We start from the raw sequence: 18935 nt of genomic DNA, 5'->3' as shown, positions 1-18935 counted from the left end.
GGCTTAGTTGCTCCGCGGCATGTGGGATCTTCCCGGACCAGGGCTTTAACCCGCGTCCCCTGCATTGGCAGGCGGATTCTTAACCACTGCGCCACCAGGGAAGTCCCTGTTATTTTGGCTGTGCCTTGCAACATGTAGGTGGGATCTTAGTTCCCTGATGAGGGATTGAACCCTGTGCCCCCTGCAGTGATAGCACAGAGTCTTAACCACTGGACCGCCAGGGAAATTCCTCTTTTTATGTTTTTGTTATGGAAGGGTGTTTAACTTTGTCAAATGCCTTATCTGTTTCTACTTGAGATGGTGATGTGATTTTTGTCCTTTACTCTATTAATATGGTGTATTGCATTAATTGATTTTTGGATGTTAAACTAACCTTATTTCTTGGGATAAATCACTTGTGGTCAGGGTGTATACTCCTTTTTTATGTTGCTGATTCCATTTGCTAGTGTTTTGTTGAGAATTTTTGCATCTATATCCATAAGAGATATTGATATTCTTTTTTCCTAAGGGAAATTTAGGAAGTTTCAAAAAGTGTGCAGCCACTTCTGCCGTCTTTTGAGAATTGTCCATGTGTGCTGTCAAAAAATTCATTATTAAAAAAGATTTGTGAGGAGAAAAAACCCACAAGTTATTGTTTAATCCAAGCTCCCTTCTTTGTTTATTCAACAAACATTTTTTTGAGCACTTAACAGTCAATTTTCAAAAAGTAAATTAATGACTATGACCCTTTGGCCTCAAAGATCTCAATTAACAATACAACTAGTTAAATCTTTTTGTGTGAATAGAAGGTCTAACACAGTCTCATATATAGCAGCTTGTTGTTTATCAATGTAAGACCTGGTAATTTCATTTTTATTCAGTATTAGTTTAGTTTGTTTTGTGGAACAGAATAATGCAGCTTTGGAAAAATCAATACTTCTGGTAAGATCTACAGCACTTTTGCTACAAATGTCAACTTCTATTTGCATGGTTCTTTACTGTGCTGGTTGTTCCTGCTTGTTAAGCAAATTTTGTCAAAGAAAATAAGTTAAGCAATAACTAGGAAGTAATAAGGCCTGAATTGAATTTGTTCACCTCTTAAAAGAGTCCAGGGAAATCTCAGGTATATAACAACCATTTATTTCAAGCAAATTCTATTGGGCAAAAAGTTTCTTTGTAAGGACTGTTTAGCTCTGAAATAGGTTTTCTAAATATTGTCAAGGAAAAATAAATTTTTAGTTTATTTGTGTTTTATGTGGAGACAATATATCCAGTATTTTCTTGGATAATACAGTTTGATAAGCAATTTTACATTGGGCATACAGATAAAAAAGAGTGAAGGCTTCCTGGTGCATGGGGTATTTCTAAAAATCTGTATGTTTCTATATGTGCAGACACTTGTACCTCTAGTTCCTGACAAAGTCCCTCAGTATGTTTTTGTGCATGTTTACTACTGTCTGCCTGAAGCCTAACTAGGTTATTTTTCCTCCCTAGAGACTAGGAATAGGGGCTGTGCTTGAAGCTCTACTTCTGGAAGGATTTATTTTATGGAAATTTCAAAGCAATTGGATTGACTTCTCCTAAAGAAAAAACTACACTGATTATAGTTCCTGCCCCCTCAGCCTTCCTTCTTTTAAAATAACATTTCTTGTTGTTAGCTTTTTTGTGTCGTTTGCAAAAGTAGTACAGACTCGATGCAGAAAATTGGGAAAATTCAGTAAAGCACAAACAACATTTTGCTCCCACCGCTTAGAGCTAGCTATGGACATTTTTTCTTTAAATTTTCTTTAAATGCTAATGGACTGTTGTGAACTGTTCTGTCAGCTGCTTTTTTCCCCACTTCTACCATTTTCTACTTTTTTTTTTTACAACAACTACTGTCCGCTCTTGCTCTACGGGCGGTAGCAGCCCTGGGGGACCTATTCCTCCCTCCGCAGTCCTGGGTAGCTGAGTGCCGCCCCGCCCACCGCGAGGCTACGAGGCCTGCGAAGGCGCGGCCTCTTTAAGAGGCAGGCACCGGGGGCGGTCCCTGCGCGGATTGGCTGAGCTCGCAGCCACGTGGCGGTCGTAGCAGCCGCGGTGGAGGTGGCCCGGCTCGCGCGGCGGCCGTGGGGCCTGCGGGGTCCCCGGGAAGGGGCGCAGATTAACAGATGTGCATGAGGAGGTGCCTGGTCGGCCTCACGTTTTGTACCTGCTACCTGGCTTCTTACCTCACGAACAAGGTGAGGAGGGCGGGCTTCTTACCTCACGAACAAGGTGAGGAAGGCGGGCGCGGGGTGCTGATGATTGCCCGTGGGCGAGCTTAGTCCCCAAATCGTGTGTAGAACAAATGCTGCCTCCAGCTTTTTATCTGATTTGTTCCTGATGACGATGGAGAAGAAAACGACTCTGTGTACGATGCTCTTTTAGAAATAAGATTTGTTGGACGGTACTGTCCCCATTTCTCGTCCTGTAATGCATTCTTTACATCTCCTGGGAAACTGGATTTTTTGACTGGTGAATTCCCAGGAACTTAATTTTTGGATATGTGGACCACTTTTTAGGGAAAGAAAAAGCAAGTGGCTCCTGTTCCCTCGAGGAGGAAGAGTAGGCGAAGAAATCATGCACATCCTGCTTTCTCTTCTAAACATGCCCCTGCCCCAGAACCCCACAAGGTTCCAGAAACCTTTAAATAGAAGATATCAATCCATCTCCATCTCTGCCTCACACCACTGATTCTCAAACCTATTTTTTCTGTCTCCATCCCAGGCACTTCCAGTATATTCAAGATTTTTTCATGGAGTTATTTTAAAAAATAAGATGTAAACTTAATTTTGTTTAATGTTGTAGAACTCTTTTGATGAAGAGGCAGAAAAGCAGTGGTACCATGTTTTTGTTTTGTTAGGAGGGAGAAGCTGGCCTTGGATTTGGTACCATGCAGGGAAATGTTGGATCCCTGTGGGCTAGGGTGGGGCATCACCCCCTGTCCTGGACTCCAGGGTGGACACCAAGCCAAAGTGGCAATAGGGAGCTCAGGACCTCCTTCCCCCACTGTAGGGTCTTGACTGCTCTCTCCCCACTCCCTCTTGAGAATAAAACCCTCTTGCTCTCTGGAAAAGAACTATTAGCAAATAGCGATAAATGAGCATTTGTTATCATCATGAACATTGTTGAGGATGATGTAGGTCATGGCCCACATGCTCAATCCTTTCTCTGTCTCAGTTTTACAAAGAAAATATCATGGAAAAGTGGAGGGGAACAAACTGAATTGTGTGAGTAAATAGACTTCAGAGAAGAATGAAGGTCCATTTCTAGGAAACACAGACCAGAGCACAGGTAGTTAACCATAATTGTGGCATTTAGGAGCTCATACAAGGGGAATTACATGTTGATTAATCCATGGGGAAAAAAAGTATAAATGTAAACTTGCCCAACACCAGTCTATTGCACTTTTCAGATCATGTGAAGTATCAGTAGAACCCTTGCTTAAAGCCATTTAATGGTTTTTAGGCTTTTAAAAAATTCTTAAAGTGTTCAGTCATAGAAAACAATAGAAAAAGATACCCAGAAAGATAAAATACAGTTCTCCCATTCATAATGTGCTGTAAATTTGGTTAAAAGACGTAATAGAAATACAAGTTGACCTTAGCTGAGTTAGCTTTAAACAAATCCTTAAAAAACACACCTAAAAATGTAATATACCTAAGAAGAATTAGTTAGGAAAAAAATCCTAAGAATGCAAAAACCAAACAAAACCCTAAAAATGGAAGGAAAACAAAGGAAAGAATGAACAGGATGCAGTTCTTACTTGAAGAGAAACACAGAAGGCGGTGGATTTTTAGGTAAACTGGGCAGTAGTTAAAGTGGATACCCCGAGAAAACAGACAGTGTCCAGGGGTTTGTCTGGTTTTCTCTGGTGTTACTGCAGTTATAACGTGGCACTTCTGGGGTCTGGGACGATGCTGAGGGGTCAGATGTCCACAATATCTGGCCCAGCTGCTGTGTGTTCCACTTTGTTGCGTCCCCAACTGAGAGATTGTCAGATTTCTGGTGACCCTGGGGAAAGAAAGTCCCCCTCTCTTTTTTTTTTTTTTAATTGTATTGGAGTATAGTTAATTTACAATGTTGTGTTAGTTCAAGTGTACAGCAAAGTGACTCAGTTATACATATACATATATTCATTCTTTTTCAGATTTTTTTCTTGTATAGGTTATCACAGAATATTGAGTAGAGTTCCCTGTGCTATACAGTAGGTCCTTGCTGGTTATCTATCTTATGTATAGTAGGGTATGTATGTTAATACGAAGCCCCTGATTTATCCCTCCCCCCAACATTCCCTTTTGGTAACCATAAGTTTGTTTTCGATATATGTAAGTCTGTTTCTGTTTTGTAAGTAAGTTCATTTGTATCACTTAAAAAAAAATTAGATTCCACATGTGAGTGAGAGCATATGATATTTGTCTTTCTCTGTCTGACTTAACTTCACTTAGTCCCTCTCTTTAGTATGAATTGGAAGGTCATTTTTTTTCCCAGTGTGTGATTTTTTGGGGAGGAATAAAAAAAGCCTTTTTGAAACTTGAGTATACTTATGTTTCTTTAGTAGGGATTTCTTTGATTATATGATCTATCAATTCTCTATAATTTGAAAATGTCCATTAATTTGGTATTTGTTTTTCAGTATGTCCTGTCTGTCTTGAAATTTACCTACCCTACGTTATTCCAAGGGTGAGTATCTTTTATGCGCTTTATATACATTTGTAGGAAATGTCCAACCAGCATCATTAAATGTTGTTCAAAATATATTTAATGACTGCATAGATTTTTTCATTAGATAGACATCCTGTAATTTATTTAGTCATTCTATTAATGGCATTTGAATGGTGTCCCATTTTGGGGGTATAAACACAACAATGTTCTCAGACATTTTTTGCATTCACATCTGCCAAATTTCTAACTATTTCTTTGGAATAGATTCCTATATAAGAAATTTAGATTAAAGAACATGAACTTCTTTAGTAGTCTGCTTGAATATTAAAAAATTCTTTTCCAGTATCTTTTTACCAATTTACATTGTAACCCAGCCTGTGTATGAAAGTTTCTATGATATTATACTCAAACCATGACTGTTACTTTTACCCTCTCTCTGCTGGTTTCATGAGCAAAAAATGGTATCATATTATTTTGTCTTATCATTTCTTAGATTATTCATGAAATTGGACAGTTTTCTTATGTTATCCACTTGTATCTCTTTTTTTAGTGTCTATTTGTGCCTTTTACCCTTTTATTTTTTCTTTTTTTAACCCTTTTATTTTTACTAGAGTTTTAGTATTTTTTAATTATTTAATGAATTCTTCATATTTAAAGGATGTCAACCACTTTTCTATCATATTTATCGGAATTTCTTTTTTTTTTCAATTTTTTCTTTGCCATTTCATTTTGTTTATAATTACCTTGATTATTTAGTTTTTTTAAGTGACATCATAGAGAATTCATTGTTTGAACATAGGAATGAAGCAGCAGAGAGAATCACAGATGAATCCAGTGTGTGATCTTGTGACTGAGAGATGTTGTTATTAGGAAGAAGATAGAAAATGATGTAGAGTCGGGTCAACAGTCTAGAGAAATGGTAGAGGCAGCATGGAATGCTCTGGCGTTCACATTTCCCCTTCTCACCTCAAACCTCCACCCCCGCCCCCATCTTTTAAAAAAATATATTTTAGTTTTAAATTGATCGTTTCTTTTGTGATAGCTAGCATTGCTTTTATGTTTATTCTTCTCTATCACAAGATCATATAGATATTCACCTATAAGTCATTAAAGCTTTTTTCAATTCTTAATTATGATCTGTTTATTTTAGTGTATGGTGCAATGTGAAGAAATCATTCCTCCCCTAATGGTTTTTTATTTATACTAGCCCCATTTATTATATTTTATTGTATAATCCTTCCTTTTGCCTTTGGGTCATTCGTATCATATGTAAAGTCATTTTTCTAGGGTCTGTTTTTGAGCACTTATTTGTCAGTTTTTATGGAAAGGGGCTAGTGGTAAATTGTTTTCATTATTATAGCCTTTAAATATGTGGCACAGCACGCCATCCCTCTTCTCTTTTTCCTTTTTTTCTTTTAAGTGTCGCATAATTGCACACAGAAAAGCAGGGATAGAGATCTTAATATCAATCAAGGTTGAATTCAGGACAAAAACATTAGCAAATGAAGAAAGCTGTGTTAACAATGTTAAAGCAATGCAGTTCAAAATGAAAAGACACATTATAATGCCGGAGCATGCAGTTCAAAGTGAAAATAAAATAGTGATGAATATCTATCAACCAAACAACAGGCCATTGTCATTTGTCAAATAAAAACAGCAGGAATACCAGGGCTAAATAGGAACATACTAGTGATAGGAGACAAATTTACTACTATTTTTCCATGACAGATCAGTTGGACCAACAAAACACTAGAACATATGTATATATTTGATAAATAATACAATTAATAGATAAATATCAAACTCTGTATCTTGAAAATAGAGATTATGCCCCCCTTTCGAATGCCCATGAAATATTCACCATGAATAGAACATCAATTATTTTAAAAAAATATAAAGCAATTATACAATCCCAGTGCACTAAAACCAGACCTTTATATCAAAAACAAAAATCCCTACCTACAAAGGGCTCTTGAACATATAAAAAGATATTCTTCATTCATAAGAAAATATAATTTTAAACTGTATTGAGGTATATTTTTACCAACAAGATTTGCAAAATGAAACTTCAAAATTTGATAGCGTAGCATTGATGAGAATGAAAGAAAGCAGGTGCTCTCATATATTGATCATGGGTGGCAAACTGGTACAATATCTATGATTGGCACTTTGCCAGAATATAGCAATGGTTTGAATCCTTCAATCCAGCAATTCCACTTCCAGTAATTTACTTGAGAGGTTTACTTGCATTTATGTAAATGAAATATGTACAAAGATATACATGTGAAACATTGTAGCTGTTTGTGACAGAGAGCATTTTCATTTTTTGAATTTTATTTTATTTATTTTTCATACAGCAGGTTCTTATTAGTTATCCATTTTATACATATCAGTGTATACATGTCAATCCCAATCTCCCAATTCATCCCCCCCTCCCCTGCCGCTTTCCCCCCTTGGTGGCCATACGTTTGTTCTCTACATCTGTGTCTCTATTTCTGCCTTACAAACTGGTTCATCTATACCATTTTTCTAGATTCCACATATATGCGTTAATATATGATATTTGTTTATCTCTTTCTGACTTACTTCACTCTGTATGACAGTCTCTAGGTCCATCCACGAGACAGCATTTTTTTTTAATAATGACTTTTAAAAAAAAATATTTATTTATTTGGCTGTGTCAGGTCTTAGCTGCGGGTCTTAGTTCCCCCTCGGCATGTGGGATCTTAGATCCCCAACCAGGGATTGAACCCTTGTCCCCTGCATTGGAAGGCGGATTCTTAACCACTGACCACCAGGGACGTCCCAGAGAGCATTTTTAAACAACCTAATTTTCATCTATACAGAACCAATTAAATAAATTATATTGTATTCCTAATGGAATACTATTCAAATGTTAAAAAATAAGGAAACTTGTGTATTGACAAGGAACGGTCTTCGAGATTCATTTAATGGAGAACAAAAACAAGTCCATAACAGTATAGTACATTACCATCAAGTAGAAATGTGTGTATGTTTTCCTTATTTTAAAAAAAGATGAAGACACTAGTAAGAGTGGTTGCGTTAGGGAACTACTAAGGTGGTGGACAGGGAAGAGAAGACTTTTCGCCACTTCTTTATGCTTTTGAATTTTTGTTCTTTATATTATCACTGATACATTATTTCAGATGAACTTTAGAATTACTTCGTCGTTTCTCCGTAATATTTCACAGCAAAACTTAAAAAAAAATATCATCTATGATCGTGTATATTTCAGTCAATAAAGCTGGGATATTGTTTTCTCATTTTCTTTTCTTTTAATTTAATTTAATTTATTTATTATTTTTGGCTGCACTGGGTCTTCGTTGCTGCACGCGGGCTTTCTCTAGTTGCCGTGAGCGGGGGCTACTCTTCGTTGTGGTGTGCGGGCTTCTCATGGCAGAGACTTCTCTTGTTGCGGAGCTTGGACTCTAGGCAAGCGGGCTTCAGTAGTTGTGGTATGTGGGCTTCAGTAGTTGTGGCTCGCAGGCTTTAGAGCGCAGGCTCAGTAGTTGTAGCGCATGGGCTTAGTTGCTTCGCGGCATGTGGGATCTTCCCGGACCAGGGTTCGAACCTGTGTCCCCTGCATTAGCAGGCGGATTCTTAACCACTGCGCCACCAGGGAAGCCCGTGTTTTCCCATTTTCTGATCCTGATTGTCCTTTCACTTCTCTCCGGGTAGAGGGACTTAGGGAAGTTAGTGGGAAAAGGTGATGTTTTCACCTGAATTGCCTTTTCCCCTCCTTCTCTGTAGATGTCAGACTGAATGCACCTCCCCCGATAGAATGTAAGGTCTACAAATGCTAGAATTAAGCAACAAAAAAAATCCATTTTGTCACTGGCGTATCCCTGATGCCTAGAACCATGCCAGGTACACAGGAGGCACATAGTAGGGCAGAATAACTCATTCTAAGAAAATTGATTGCATGCATATGCCAGTCACTGTTTTAGACACTTGGACTACTTCAGTGAAGGAAAGAAAAATCCCTGCCCTCCTAGAGCCTGCTCATTTCTTCTTCAGTTTACCTGCGGTGAATGGTACCTTGTATCCAGTCGCCTTACTTAGAAACCTGTGTTATTCTTGATTTCTTTGTCTCCTTCACCCCAACGTCTAATCAACAACTAGGACCTCTAAACATCTTTAGAACCTGTCCACCTTCTTCATCGCCTCTTCCTGGGCCACTATCATCTCTCAAATCACCCTAACAACTCCTAACTTGCTTCCTGGCCCCTGGTCTTGCTTCTCTCAGCAAACATTCTCTCCCTTGTAAAGAGACAGAGCTTTCCCCAAGGTAAATGTGGCAGTGTCGCTCCCGTGCTGCAGACCCTTCAGTGGGTCCCCAGTTTGAAGCCCCAGCTCGTTGACGATTGATATGGCCCTTCATGACCAGCCCCCGCCTCGAGTACTCACATGCTAAGGTCAGGCCAATTGAACCTCTGTAAGAAGCTTTGCTGGAGCCATTGTCTCTCTTACCTGTGGGCCCTGGTCCATTCTGGGTCTCCCGCTTTGAAGAGGATTCAGGCTTTTGCTTGAATTTACTTCCTCTAGGAAGAGTCACCCAACCCCCTAGACTGGATTAACTGCCTCTGCTAGGGTGTTTTGTGCTACCTGGTACTCTTCCCATTAGGACTGTATCACACTTTATTGTAATTATTGGTTAATTAGCTTACTTCCCTCTAGACCAGAGTTTCTCGGCCTCAGCACCATTGGTATTTTGCACTAGATAAGTCTGTTGTGGAGGGCTGTCCGGCACGTTGTAAGGTGTGGGGCAGCATCCTGGCTTCTACTCATCGGGTGCCAGTAGCAACCCTTCCCCCATCCCCAATTGTGACAACCAAAAATGTCTCCAAATGTCCCCTTGGGGGGAAGAGCCACATGATTGAGATCCACTGCTCTAGACCAAGCTGTTGGAAGACACGACCCATATCTGTCCACTCCGCCTGGCGGAGTCATTGAAGTCTTCACAAGGGAGACGTAACACCTGGATCTTACAGGATGAGCAGGTGTCCACCAACACGGAGGAGAAGGGAAGACGTTATGGGTCACGAGGGCCGCACGTGCAAACTCTAAAAAGTATGAAATGGCCTGGCACATTACCGAGGCTATGGCCTGTTCGGTGTGGCTGGAATGTGGCTGCCACTGGCAGATGGACAGGAGCTGACCCTGGAGAGGGGCAGCTGCAAGTCCTGGAAGGCTTCTATGTCACATGCAAGTGACTTTTTTCTGTAGACCAGGGGTCCTCCAGTGTCGTGTCCCAACACACGGGTGTGCTGTAATAGCCTCCGAGGTAGGTGTCTCAAGTCATAACTAAAAATAAGGTTTTGAAATTTATGAATGACTCACCAAAAATAGAGTAAAAGCAATTAGTGTGGGATAGGATACAGTTATGCCTGTAGTACTGGTCACTCATTTGGCATTTTGCTGTGCTTTCTGCAGTGGGAGAGGGAGGGGTGTTTATCTTGTCACCTGTGCTCCCCCTAAACTGCACGTGAGGAAATGTGTCTCACGTGAGCTTCATGACCCCAAGTGTGTTGCAGCAGAAAAGAGGCCGAGGGCTGCTGCCTACAGCACCAGGAAGAATCAGCCATTTTTAAAACAAGCGAGGGGCACAATTAGGTTTGCATTTTAGAACAAACCCTTTGGCTGCAGGGTGGAGAATGGATGGTGCAGGGCAACCCTGGAGAGAGGGGGACCCGTTAGGGAACTGATGCTATGGTCCAGGTGTGGGATGATGAGAGTCTGAATTAAGCAGATGGATGGAGGGGAAGGCTTCGGGTTTCAGAGAGGTTATGGGGATAAAGTCAATAGGATTTTGTAAGTTGTTGAGGGAGGTGACGACAGAGGAGGGCTGGGATGACATCTAGGTTTCTGGTTTGGCTGATTAGGGATAGTAGGAGAATGACCAGGATGGGGAGAGGGAAGTTCAAGGTAATGTTTTAGGCATGTTATCATCGGGAGCTTGTGGGGTATCAGGGTGGCCATATCCTCGTGAGAAGGGGGATATGGGAACCATTAGTGCAGAGGTCATAGAGAAGTGGTGGCTGTGGGTGAGATTGTTCGGGAAAAGTCTCGAATAAGAAGAGGAGAACATCAGTGTCAGCACTGAAAGGTACAGCTGGACTCAGGGAGTAGTAGAGATTGAGAAGGATGGGTCTGAGAATTGGGATGATAATTTGGAGAAAGTGGGAGAAAGGAGTTGTAAGAAGGATCACATGTGTATATTTGTGTCACTCGACAGATCTGCTGGGGGTGGATGGCATTTGAGACCATGGCACCCTGTTAAATTCACATTGGCCCTTATCCTTTTCAGGTGGCAGACATTAATTGGTGGACTTTTGCTTCATGTGTCATGGAAACTGGGCTGGGCGGAGATCAACAGCAATTCAAGGTAGGATCACCTCTTCTGTGATTGATTTATGACTCATACCCAGCTTCCTTGTGTATTATTTAACTTCTTGTGGTGTTACATTGGGAAACACGGGTGTTTATTTGAGTTGTATGATCTCTTAATTCCCTTCTAATCTTGAGATTAAATGATGTTGTAATCAAATAGAGCTCAAGTAGTGTTTTCCAGGTAAATAATGCCACTCTTATAATATTAAAATAAATTGAGATATACAATTTATAATACCATGTTAATTTGGCTTTGTTGTAGATCATAGGACTGCTATGAATAAGTTATTAAATCAGCTTTAAATTTTTTGGGTAAATTTTTAATTTTGAAATTATTTCCTGCTTACAGAAAAGTTAGGAATAGTACAAAGAAGTCCCATATCCTTTACTCAGATTCCCCAATTATTATTTCACCTTGCTTCTCTTATCAGTTTCACTTGATATATACATACATATTTGTATACATGTAATTTTTTTCTGAATTATTTGAAGGTAAGTTGCAGATTTTTTTTTACTTCTGAATTGTTGAGCATGTATCTCCTAAGAGCAAGGATGTTCTCTTACAGGACTACAGCAGTTATCAAAGTGAGGAAGTTAACATTGATGCAATACTATTATCTCATGTATAGACTGATTCATGTTTTGCCAGTTTTCTCAGTAACATTCTTTATAGCCCTCTCCACAAAAATTTGATCCAGGGTCTGATTCAGATCACACATTGTTGTTATGATCCTATTAAGACCGCTTTTCAAATAGATTTGAAAGAAATGTCAAAGACAATGACATTTTTCAAGCAAAATTGTAATCTGAATTGGCTATTCAGTCCTGCCTCACCCAAATAAATCCTCATGATTCTTTGAGAACATCATGCCTTGCCTGAAATGATGCACAAAATGAAAAGAAAATGAAGTCAAGGTTTACATGAATAAGGTAAACAACCCAACTGAATGATCAGGCCAAATCATTTGCCTCGTGGTCCAAGTTATCTGCCCAGCTTCTCCATGAATTAGATTAACTGCTTCGTTGCTAAGTCATCCCTTGGCTTGGTGCTCTGGAGAAGCTTTGAGAATGAGTCCAGTATAAATATTAATAATTTTGGCTTCTTCTGAAAATATTTAACTGGAGAGCAAAACACTGGTATGAAGAAGTTTGACAAGGGAGAGGGCCTGGGAACTGAGGTGTGGATTAATTTCCCTGACCCTATTACATCACAATCCATATTCTGAAAGACTATCACACACAAGATGCTTAACTAATCCAAAGGAGTAGATCATTAAGTCATAATTTTACATTTCCATGGTAGAGCGTCCTCCACTTGATAAAACCCCAAAATATAAAATTTTGGGATTTTATGTATGATACTAAGCACAGGTCTTACTTTATACGCCATTGTTATGGTGGATAGTTCAAAGAGAATGGGTCTTCATTTAAACGAATAGGAGCCCTGAATTCACAAGGACTGTGGTAGTTCTAAGATTTAGTTCTAAGATTTAGTTAAATGATGAAGCATTTTGACTCCAAATAGTTGAATGTATTCCTCCACAGAAGCAAGAGATTGGACTAGAATCAGGGAATTGGCCGTCAGATTTTGCACTGGGGTCCACCGGTGCTGATCAACATGGATCTTCCTCTTTTTTTTTTGCGGTATGCGGGCCTCTCACTGTCGTGGCCTCTCCCGTTGCGGAGCACAGGCTCCGGACGCCCAGGTTCAGCGGCCATGGCTCATGGGCCCAGCCGCTCCACGGCATGTGGGATCTTCCCGGACTGGGGCACGAACCCGTGTCCCCTGCATCGACAGGCGGACTCTCAACCACTGCGCCACCAGGGAAGCCCCGGATCTTCCTCTTTTACAGTGTTCCTGACTATGATTATCTTATAATTTCTGATGTGAATTATTTACTTGTTCATAATGGTCATTTAAACATCACCTTATGGAATTCCCTGGTAGTCCAGTGGTCGGGACTCCGTGCTTTCCCTGCCCAGGGCCTGGGTTCGATCCCTGCTCAGGGAACTAGGATCCCACAGGCTGTGCGGTGTGGCCAAAAAAAAAAAAAAAAATTAAAATTAAATAAACATTACCTTAGTCATATTTCCTTAAAAGCGATGCCATTGTTCATACTCAAACATTTTTTTGTATGTAAAATATACATAACATAAATTTTACCATTTTTTAAGTGTACGATTCAGTGGCATTAAGTACATTCACAGTGTTATGCAACCATTGCCACCATCCATCTCCAGACCTTTTCACCATTCTAAACAGAAACTCTGTACCCATTAAACACTAGCTCCCCCTTCTCCTTCCACCCCCCCTCCCAGGCCCCTGGTAAAGCTCTGTTCTACGTTGTCTCTATGAATTTACCTATGCTAGGTACCTCCTTTAAATGGAATCGTACAGTATTTGTCCTTTTGTGACTGGTTTATTTCACTTGGCATAATGTCTGCAAGCTTCATCTATGTTGAAGCATGTGTGAGGATTTCCTTCCTTTTTAAGGCTGAATAATATTCCATTGTGTGTATAGAGCACATTTTGTTTATATACCGCATTTTGTTTATCCATTCACCCCTTGATGGAATTCTTCATCTTTTTATTGCTTTTTTTGGAGGGGGGTAGAGGGGATGACTAGTAGAACTGGGTGAAGTCAAAGATTCTCAAGATGCTTTTCCTGGAAGAAGTGGTCCTTGACAGAGAAGGATCCACTAGACATTGTTGTCCCTTTAACTTGCATGATGCTAGGCGCCACCCATCTCAGAAGAGCCATAATCATATCCCTTTTTGGTCCCCTTGCTAAATCTCCCGGAGACTTTTTCACCTCTATCCCCTGGACTTCTTTGGTGGTTTCACAGCCACGCACACATGATGTCGGCTCAGTTAAGCTTCTCGTCAAAGATTCTAGTGTCTTAGTTTGTAGAGGGTCTTGTGGTTAATAACTGCTGTCACAGCTCAGGATTTCCAGTTACGATGGGCCCTGGGCAAAGAGGTGTTAGCAGGTAGCAAGCAGTGCTCCTTTGTGTGTGCCCGGGCTGGGTTTGTGTTTGCTATGGCTGCTGTTTCCTACTGGGCTTGGTTTTCCAGTGATGTCATCAGAGAACCAAAGCCCAGCTTTGCTGTGTGACTGTGTACTTGTGCAGAGATAGCAGAGGTTGGGCTCTACTAAAAATGGAAACAACAGCTGGAAGACAGTTTGGAGTCCCTGATGGCATGATGGAACGTCATCATGGAGTTATAGTGATGGGGCTGGAGGGTGGGCTCCAAATTGGTCCTTAATAGCATATGCCATAGAGAGCTCATTTAGACTGTCCTTGCAGCCTGGAGCACAGCAGCAGAATCCCAGATTCCCTTGCAAACAAGTCGCAGACTCTGGCACCATGTTTCTTATATCGCAAAGAGGCCATACCTGCTGTGTTTGTCACATCATGTATTGACTCCACCCAGTGATCTGATGGAATCATTCTCCTCCCAGGATGTTTGCCTGGTAGCCAGTTGTTGTCACCGGGTGTTGGATGATGGCCTGGAAGCCTCTGTCTTGGGAAAGATAGCACTGGTTTTCAGTCACAAGCTTGTCATTATGTGGTGGCAACTGTTGTAGCCAAGACTTTGCAGAGCATTGAAGTGATTTTTCTAGCAGATGTTGGAAGTCCTGTGCTGAAAGCTTTTTGTATTTCTAAAACATGATCCTAAACGAGCACTGTGACCTGTTTCAGCTGACTGGAAGCCTGGTAGCACAGTGAGACCGTGTCACTCTGTTAGATTCTAGAACCATCGCTGAGGACCGACTCAGGCATGATTTCATTGGAGACTTTAGATGCCATCTCCTGGCTCCTATATTACCAGGCTGCATGTTTAAATAAAAACATTTTGAAAGTAATCTTTAACCTACATGCCACTTTTTGTCCACTCTGCATATGAGAGTAAAACTTTGATTCTCAAGGTTTTCAAGTATGAGAAATTCTAAGTTAAAAAAGCCTTTGCCATAATACCTTTGTGACCAGAGATTTCTAATAGATGAAGAAGCCCTCACACCATAACTTTACATTAAGAGTCTTTGCTGGGGAAGCATAACGAATCTCTTTGATAAAACCTCCAAATTAACTCAGCCTTCTCCCTAAAGAAATGAATAGTGAGGCAATCAGGGTCGAGATTGTACTTCTTTTTAATTATTGATTATTGATTGTTTTTTAAGTGAGCTAGCCCACCTTTAAGAAAGCTACTGGTGGTTGGAATTTCCCAAATCGTGTTGTAATGTATTGATATTTCATTTTGAGTGACTCTTATACCTTTCTAAAAAGTCATCTCTGCTCACAGAGGAAAGTTAGCACTTAAATTCATGTATTTTTGATATTCTTCCCAGTTGTTTTCTCTCCAGAGGAATGCTTTACATATATACATACGTTGAAATTACTTTTTGGGGATAATACAGTGAACTTCCAAAACTTCCTCAGGAAACAAGCTTAGAGCCACGAAAAGGATAAAATATCGAATAAAAGCTGATTGGTGTTGGTGTGGTGATTGGGCTGGTACCTGGAGGGAGTCCAGGAGGCCAGCGATGGCAAAAGGACAGGAGGTTCTGAAGTATCAGCTTTATTGAAGTGTCATTTGCAAATAAAATTTTAAGATGTTTAAAGTGTACAATGTGGTGATTTACTACATATATACATTGTGAAAGATTCTCACCATCTAGTTAATGAACACATCCAGCACCTCACATATTTATCTTTTTTTTTTTTTTTGCGGTACGCGGGCCTCTCACTGTTGTGGTCTCTCCCATTGCGGAGCACAGGCTCCAGATGCGCAGGCTTAGCAGCCATGACTCATAGGCCCAGCAGCTCCGCGGCATGTGGGATCTTCCCGGACCGGGACACGAACCCGTGTCCCCTGCATCGGCAGGCGGACTCTCAACCACTGCGCCACCAGGGAAGCCCTTTTTTTTTTTTTTTTTTTTTTTTGGTGAGAACATTTAAGTTCTAGTCTCTTAGCAAATTTCAGTTATACAGTACAATGTGATCAACTGTAGTCAACATGTTATACATTAGATCCTCATAGGATATGTTATTCATCATTCATGAGTAATCAATATACATTATTCATCTTGCAGCCGAAAGTTTGTGCCCTTTTACCAAACTCTCCCTGTTCCCCTCACCCCCCAGTCCCTGACAACCACTTTTCTACTCTCTGTTTCTCTAAGTTTGACTTTTTAAAAAAAGATTCCATGTAATAAGTGATGCCATGCAGTGTTTGTCTTTCTCGGGATGGGATATTTTGACCTTTGACACCTGCAGGTCATGCCCACGCCACTCAGTGCATACGAATCTGCTGAACTCACGATTTGTCGTAGATACACCACGTGTGGAAGTCACTCTGAGTCCATATAACCCTTTCTGGCCTCTTAAGTCCATGGTGTGAAATGTAAACCTCCCCAGACTGAGATCAAAGGAGTTATGTCTTGCACATTAGCTTGGATTTGCAGTCCCTCGTGGACTGTGCACGGGCAAGGTGCTTGTACTGGGTTTTCTTTCTTCCTCACATCTATTAGAGATGAGATATGTGCCTCTTCTATCCTGCCTCACTTATTATTCGGGGACCTGGGTGGCCTATATTTCTTTTTTTTTTTTTCTTTTTTGGACTATATTTCTTAGTACTGCCTTCTCTGTTCTATGCCATGCCTGCCATCTGTCTCCTAAGGCTCACTTAACTGCACATCCAGCCTTGGTCCTCCCAGGGGAGGGGTGAGGCGCCCAAGGGTACTACCAATCGAAAGTTCCAGACTTTGGGACCCAAGCTGCCTTACTCTAAATCAGGGGTCAGCAAACAAGAGCCAGAAAGTAAATGTTTTAGACTTTGTGGGCCATGCAGTCTCTGTCACAACTACTCAAATCTGCTGTTGTAGTGGGAAAGCAGCCATGACAACGTAAACGGATGGGTGTGTCTGTGTGCCAATAAAATGCTATTTTCAGCAACAGGCAGCAGGCGGGATTTGGCCCGCGGGCCCTTGTTTGCTGCCTCCCGGCTCTAAGCTATCCTCTCTGAGAAACAGTGTCATCACAGGGTTCTTGGGTCCAAGTAATATTAGGGCTGGACAAGGGAGTGTGGCCCTCTGTGAGTCAGGGAGAGAGTAAGGAATGAAGGAGAAAGGTCTAAGAATAGGAGGAAGCAGCGAGAAAAGGGAATAAGACACTTTGAGGACCATATTCACCAGGAATGGACCAAAAAGATGAAATTAGGTGTCTTCTATAAGTAGGAAGTTAATGTATGCAGAAGTCCTTTTGAATTGTAAAGCAAATACTGATTTTACAGTTATAAGGTGTGTTACTGTTTTAGGCAGTGCCAATCAATAGTCAACACATCAACTCTGGTATCTTGGTCAGATGTTATTTTCATGTTTGGAAACTGCTTTGAGGTCACTAGGTGTCAGTAGAATGCAGAGAACTTTTAAGAATTCAGCTCAAGGATCCCTCCAGGCTCCCATGAACAGATAAACTAAGTGTTTTCAGGGAGCAGATGTTCCCTCAATAATGCATGCTCTATTTGAAAAACAAATGATTTAATTTAATTAGCCTTCATCTCAATAACAACAGTTTTATGATTCATGCCAACAGACTATTGTTAGCTTCTTGTAAAATGCTTTATTCATCAGGGTTCTTAGGGACAGTAGAGCGTGCACAAGCAGAAAAGAAAAAGTACACGATGCAAACAAGATGCAGCATTTGTGCTTATAACTCACGTAGGAATAATTGCGTATCACCACTATTTTCAAAGCAGACCCTGTAGCAAATAATCCTTCAATAGAGTACAGCCTGCAGTCTTTCCCCCAAGGAGTTCCTGTGAGATCCCTCCTACACACACACACACACACACACACACACACACACACACACACACACACACACACACACCCCCTGGCTCAGCCCTCACACCACAGAGACTCGAGATTCTGTCAGAACCTCCTCAAGATTTAATCCCATCTTGCCTCCTTTGATGGCACGTAGAACAATGTAAGAATAAACCAGCACAGAAGGCCCAGATGGTGCCACCTTATGAATTAAAGGTGGAGAGGAGGTGCCTTAATAGATGTGCCTCGTTTGTTCCTAATGCGCAGGCTGTTGGGTGTCTCTTGTTAGAGCTGCCAAAGAGCGTCTCAGTCAGCTCAGGCTGCTGTCACAAAAGACCACGGACTGGGTAGCTTAAACAGCAGACATTTATTTCTCACAGTTCTGGAGGCTGGGAAGTCCAAGATCAGGGTGCCAGTGTAGTTGGTTTCTGTTGAGGGTTTCTTGTGGGTTTACAGATGTCTGCTTTGTTCCTGTATCTTTACATGGTGGTAGTGTGTGTGTGTGGGAGAGAGAGAGGGGGAGAGAGAGAGAGAGAGATGGAGAAAGGAGGCATGCTCTCTTGTGTCTCTTCTTACAAGGGCACTAATCCCATCATGAGGGCTCCATCCTCATGACCTGATTACCTCCTAAGGGCCCCACTTCCAAATACCGTCAAACTAGGGGTTAGGGTTTTAACATATGAATCTTGGGAGTACATAAACATGCAGATCATAGCAGAGAATGAGTCAGTATAATGTCTCTGGAAGGCAATTTTGTAACCAGTTACAAACTTTAATGTGTGTATCTTTGAACAGCAATTCCACTTCAGGAAATGTGTTCTGAATATTGTGAAGACATCATAAATATGAGCAGAGAATATATTCAAGGATAATCATTACTGTGTTAGAATAGTAAAAACCTGGGATAAGCTTAAATGTCCAGCAGTAGCCTGGTATTCAAGTATTAATAAATTGGGGATGACTTTTTTGACATGGAAAGATGTTAAGCAGGTTATAAAACAACCTGTACAATTGGATCCCATTTTTGTT

At 40.9% G+C, this 18935-nt stretch overlaps 1 protein-coding gene across 9 annotated transcripts in view; it reads left to right on the top strand.

The window, feature by feature from the left end:
- The first annotated feature begins 295 nt into the window (after positions 1–295).
- The window catches only part of SLC35D4 (solute carrier family 35 member D4), a 116335-nt gene continuing 97695 nt past the window's right edge, over positions 296–18935 (top strand). For 3 of the 9 annotated variants that reach the window (XR_016387604.1, XM_022586819.2, XM_089894998.1), the window contains exons 1-3: positions 300–2201; positions 4637–4683; positions 10994–11071. Coding sequence is in view for 5 of the 9 variants with exons in the window: in XM_022586819.2 (XP_022442527.2) it covers positions 2130–2201; positions 4637–4683; positions 10994–11071 (197 nt within the window). In the remaining 4 variants the exon portion in view is untranslated. Of the gene's footprint in view, positions 2202–4636; positions 4684–10993; positions 11072–18935 lie in introns of all 9 variants that reach the window. The other 6 variants (XR_004022520.2, XR_002646502.2, XR_016387605.1 and 3 more) reach the window with 5 other exon arrangements.

Source organism: Delphinapterus leucas, chromosome 14 (genome assembly GCF_059928025.1).
Source record: "Delphinapterus leucas isolate spDelLeu-1000000601 "Yukka" chromosome 14, BTC_Dleu_Yukka2, whole genome shotgun sequence".
NCBI lineage: Eukaryota > Metazoa > Chordata > Mammalia > Artiodactyla > Monodontidae > Delphinapterus > Delphinapterus leucas.
This window is presented reverse-complemented; position numbering and strand designations above follow the sequence as displayed.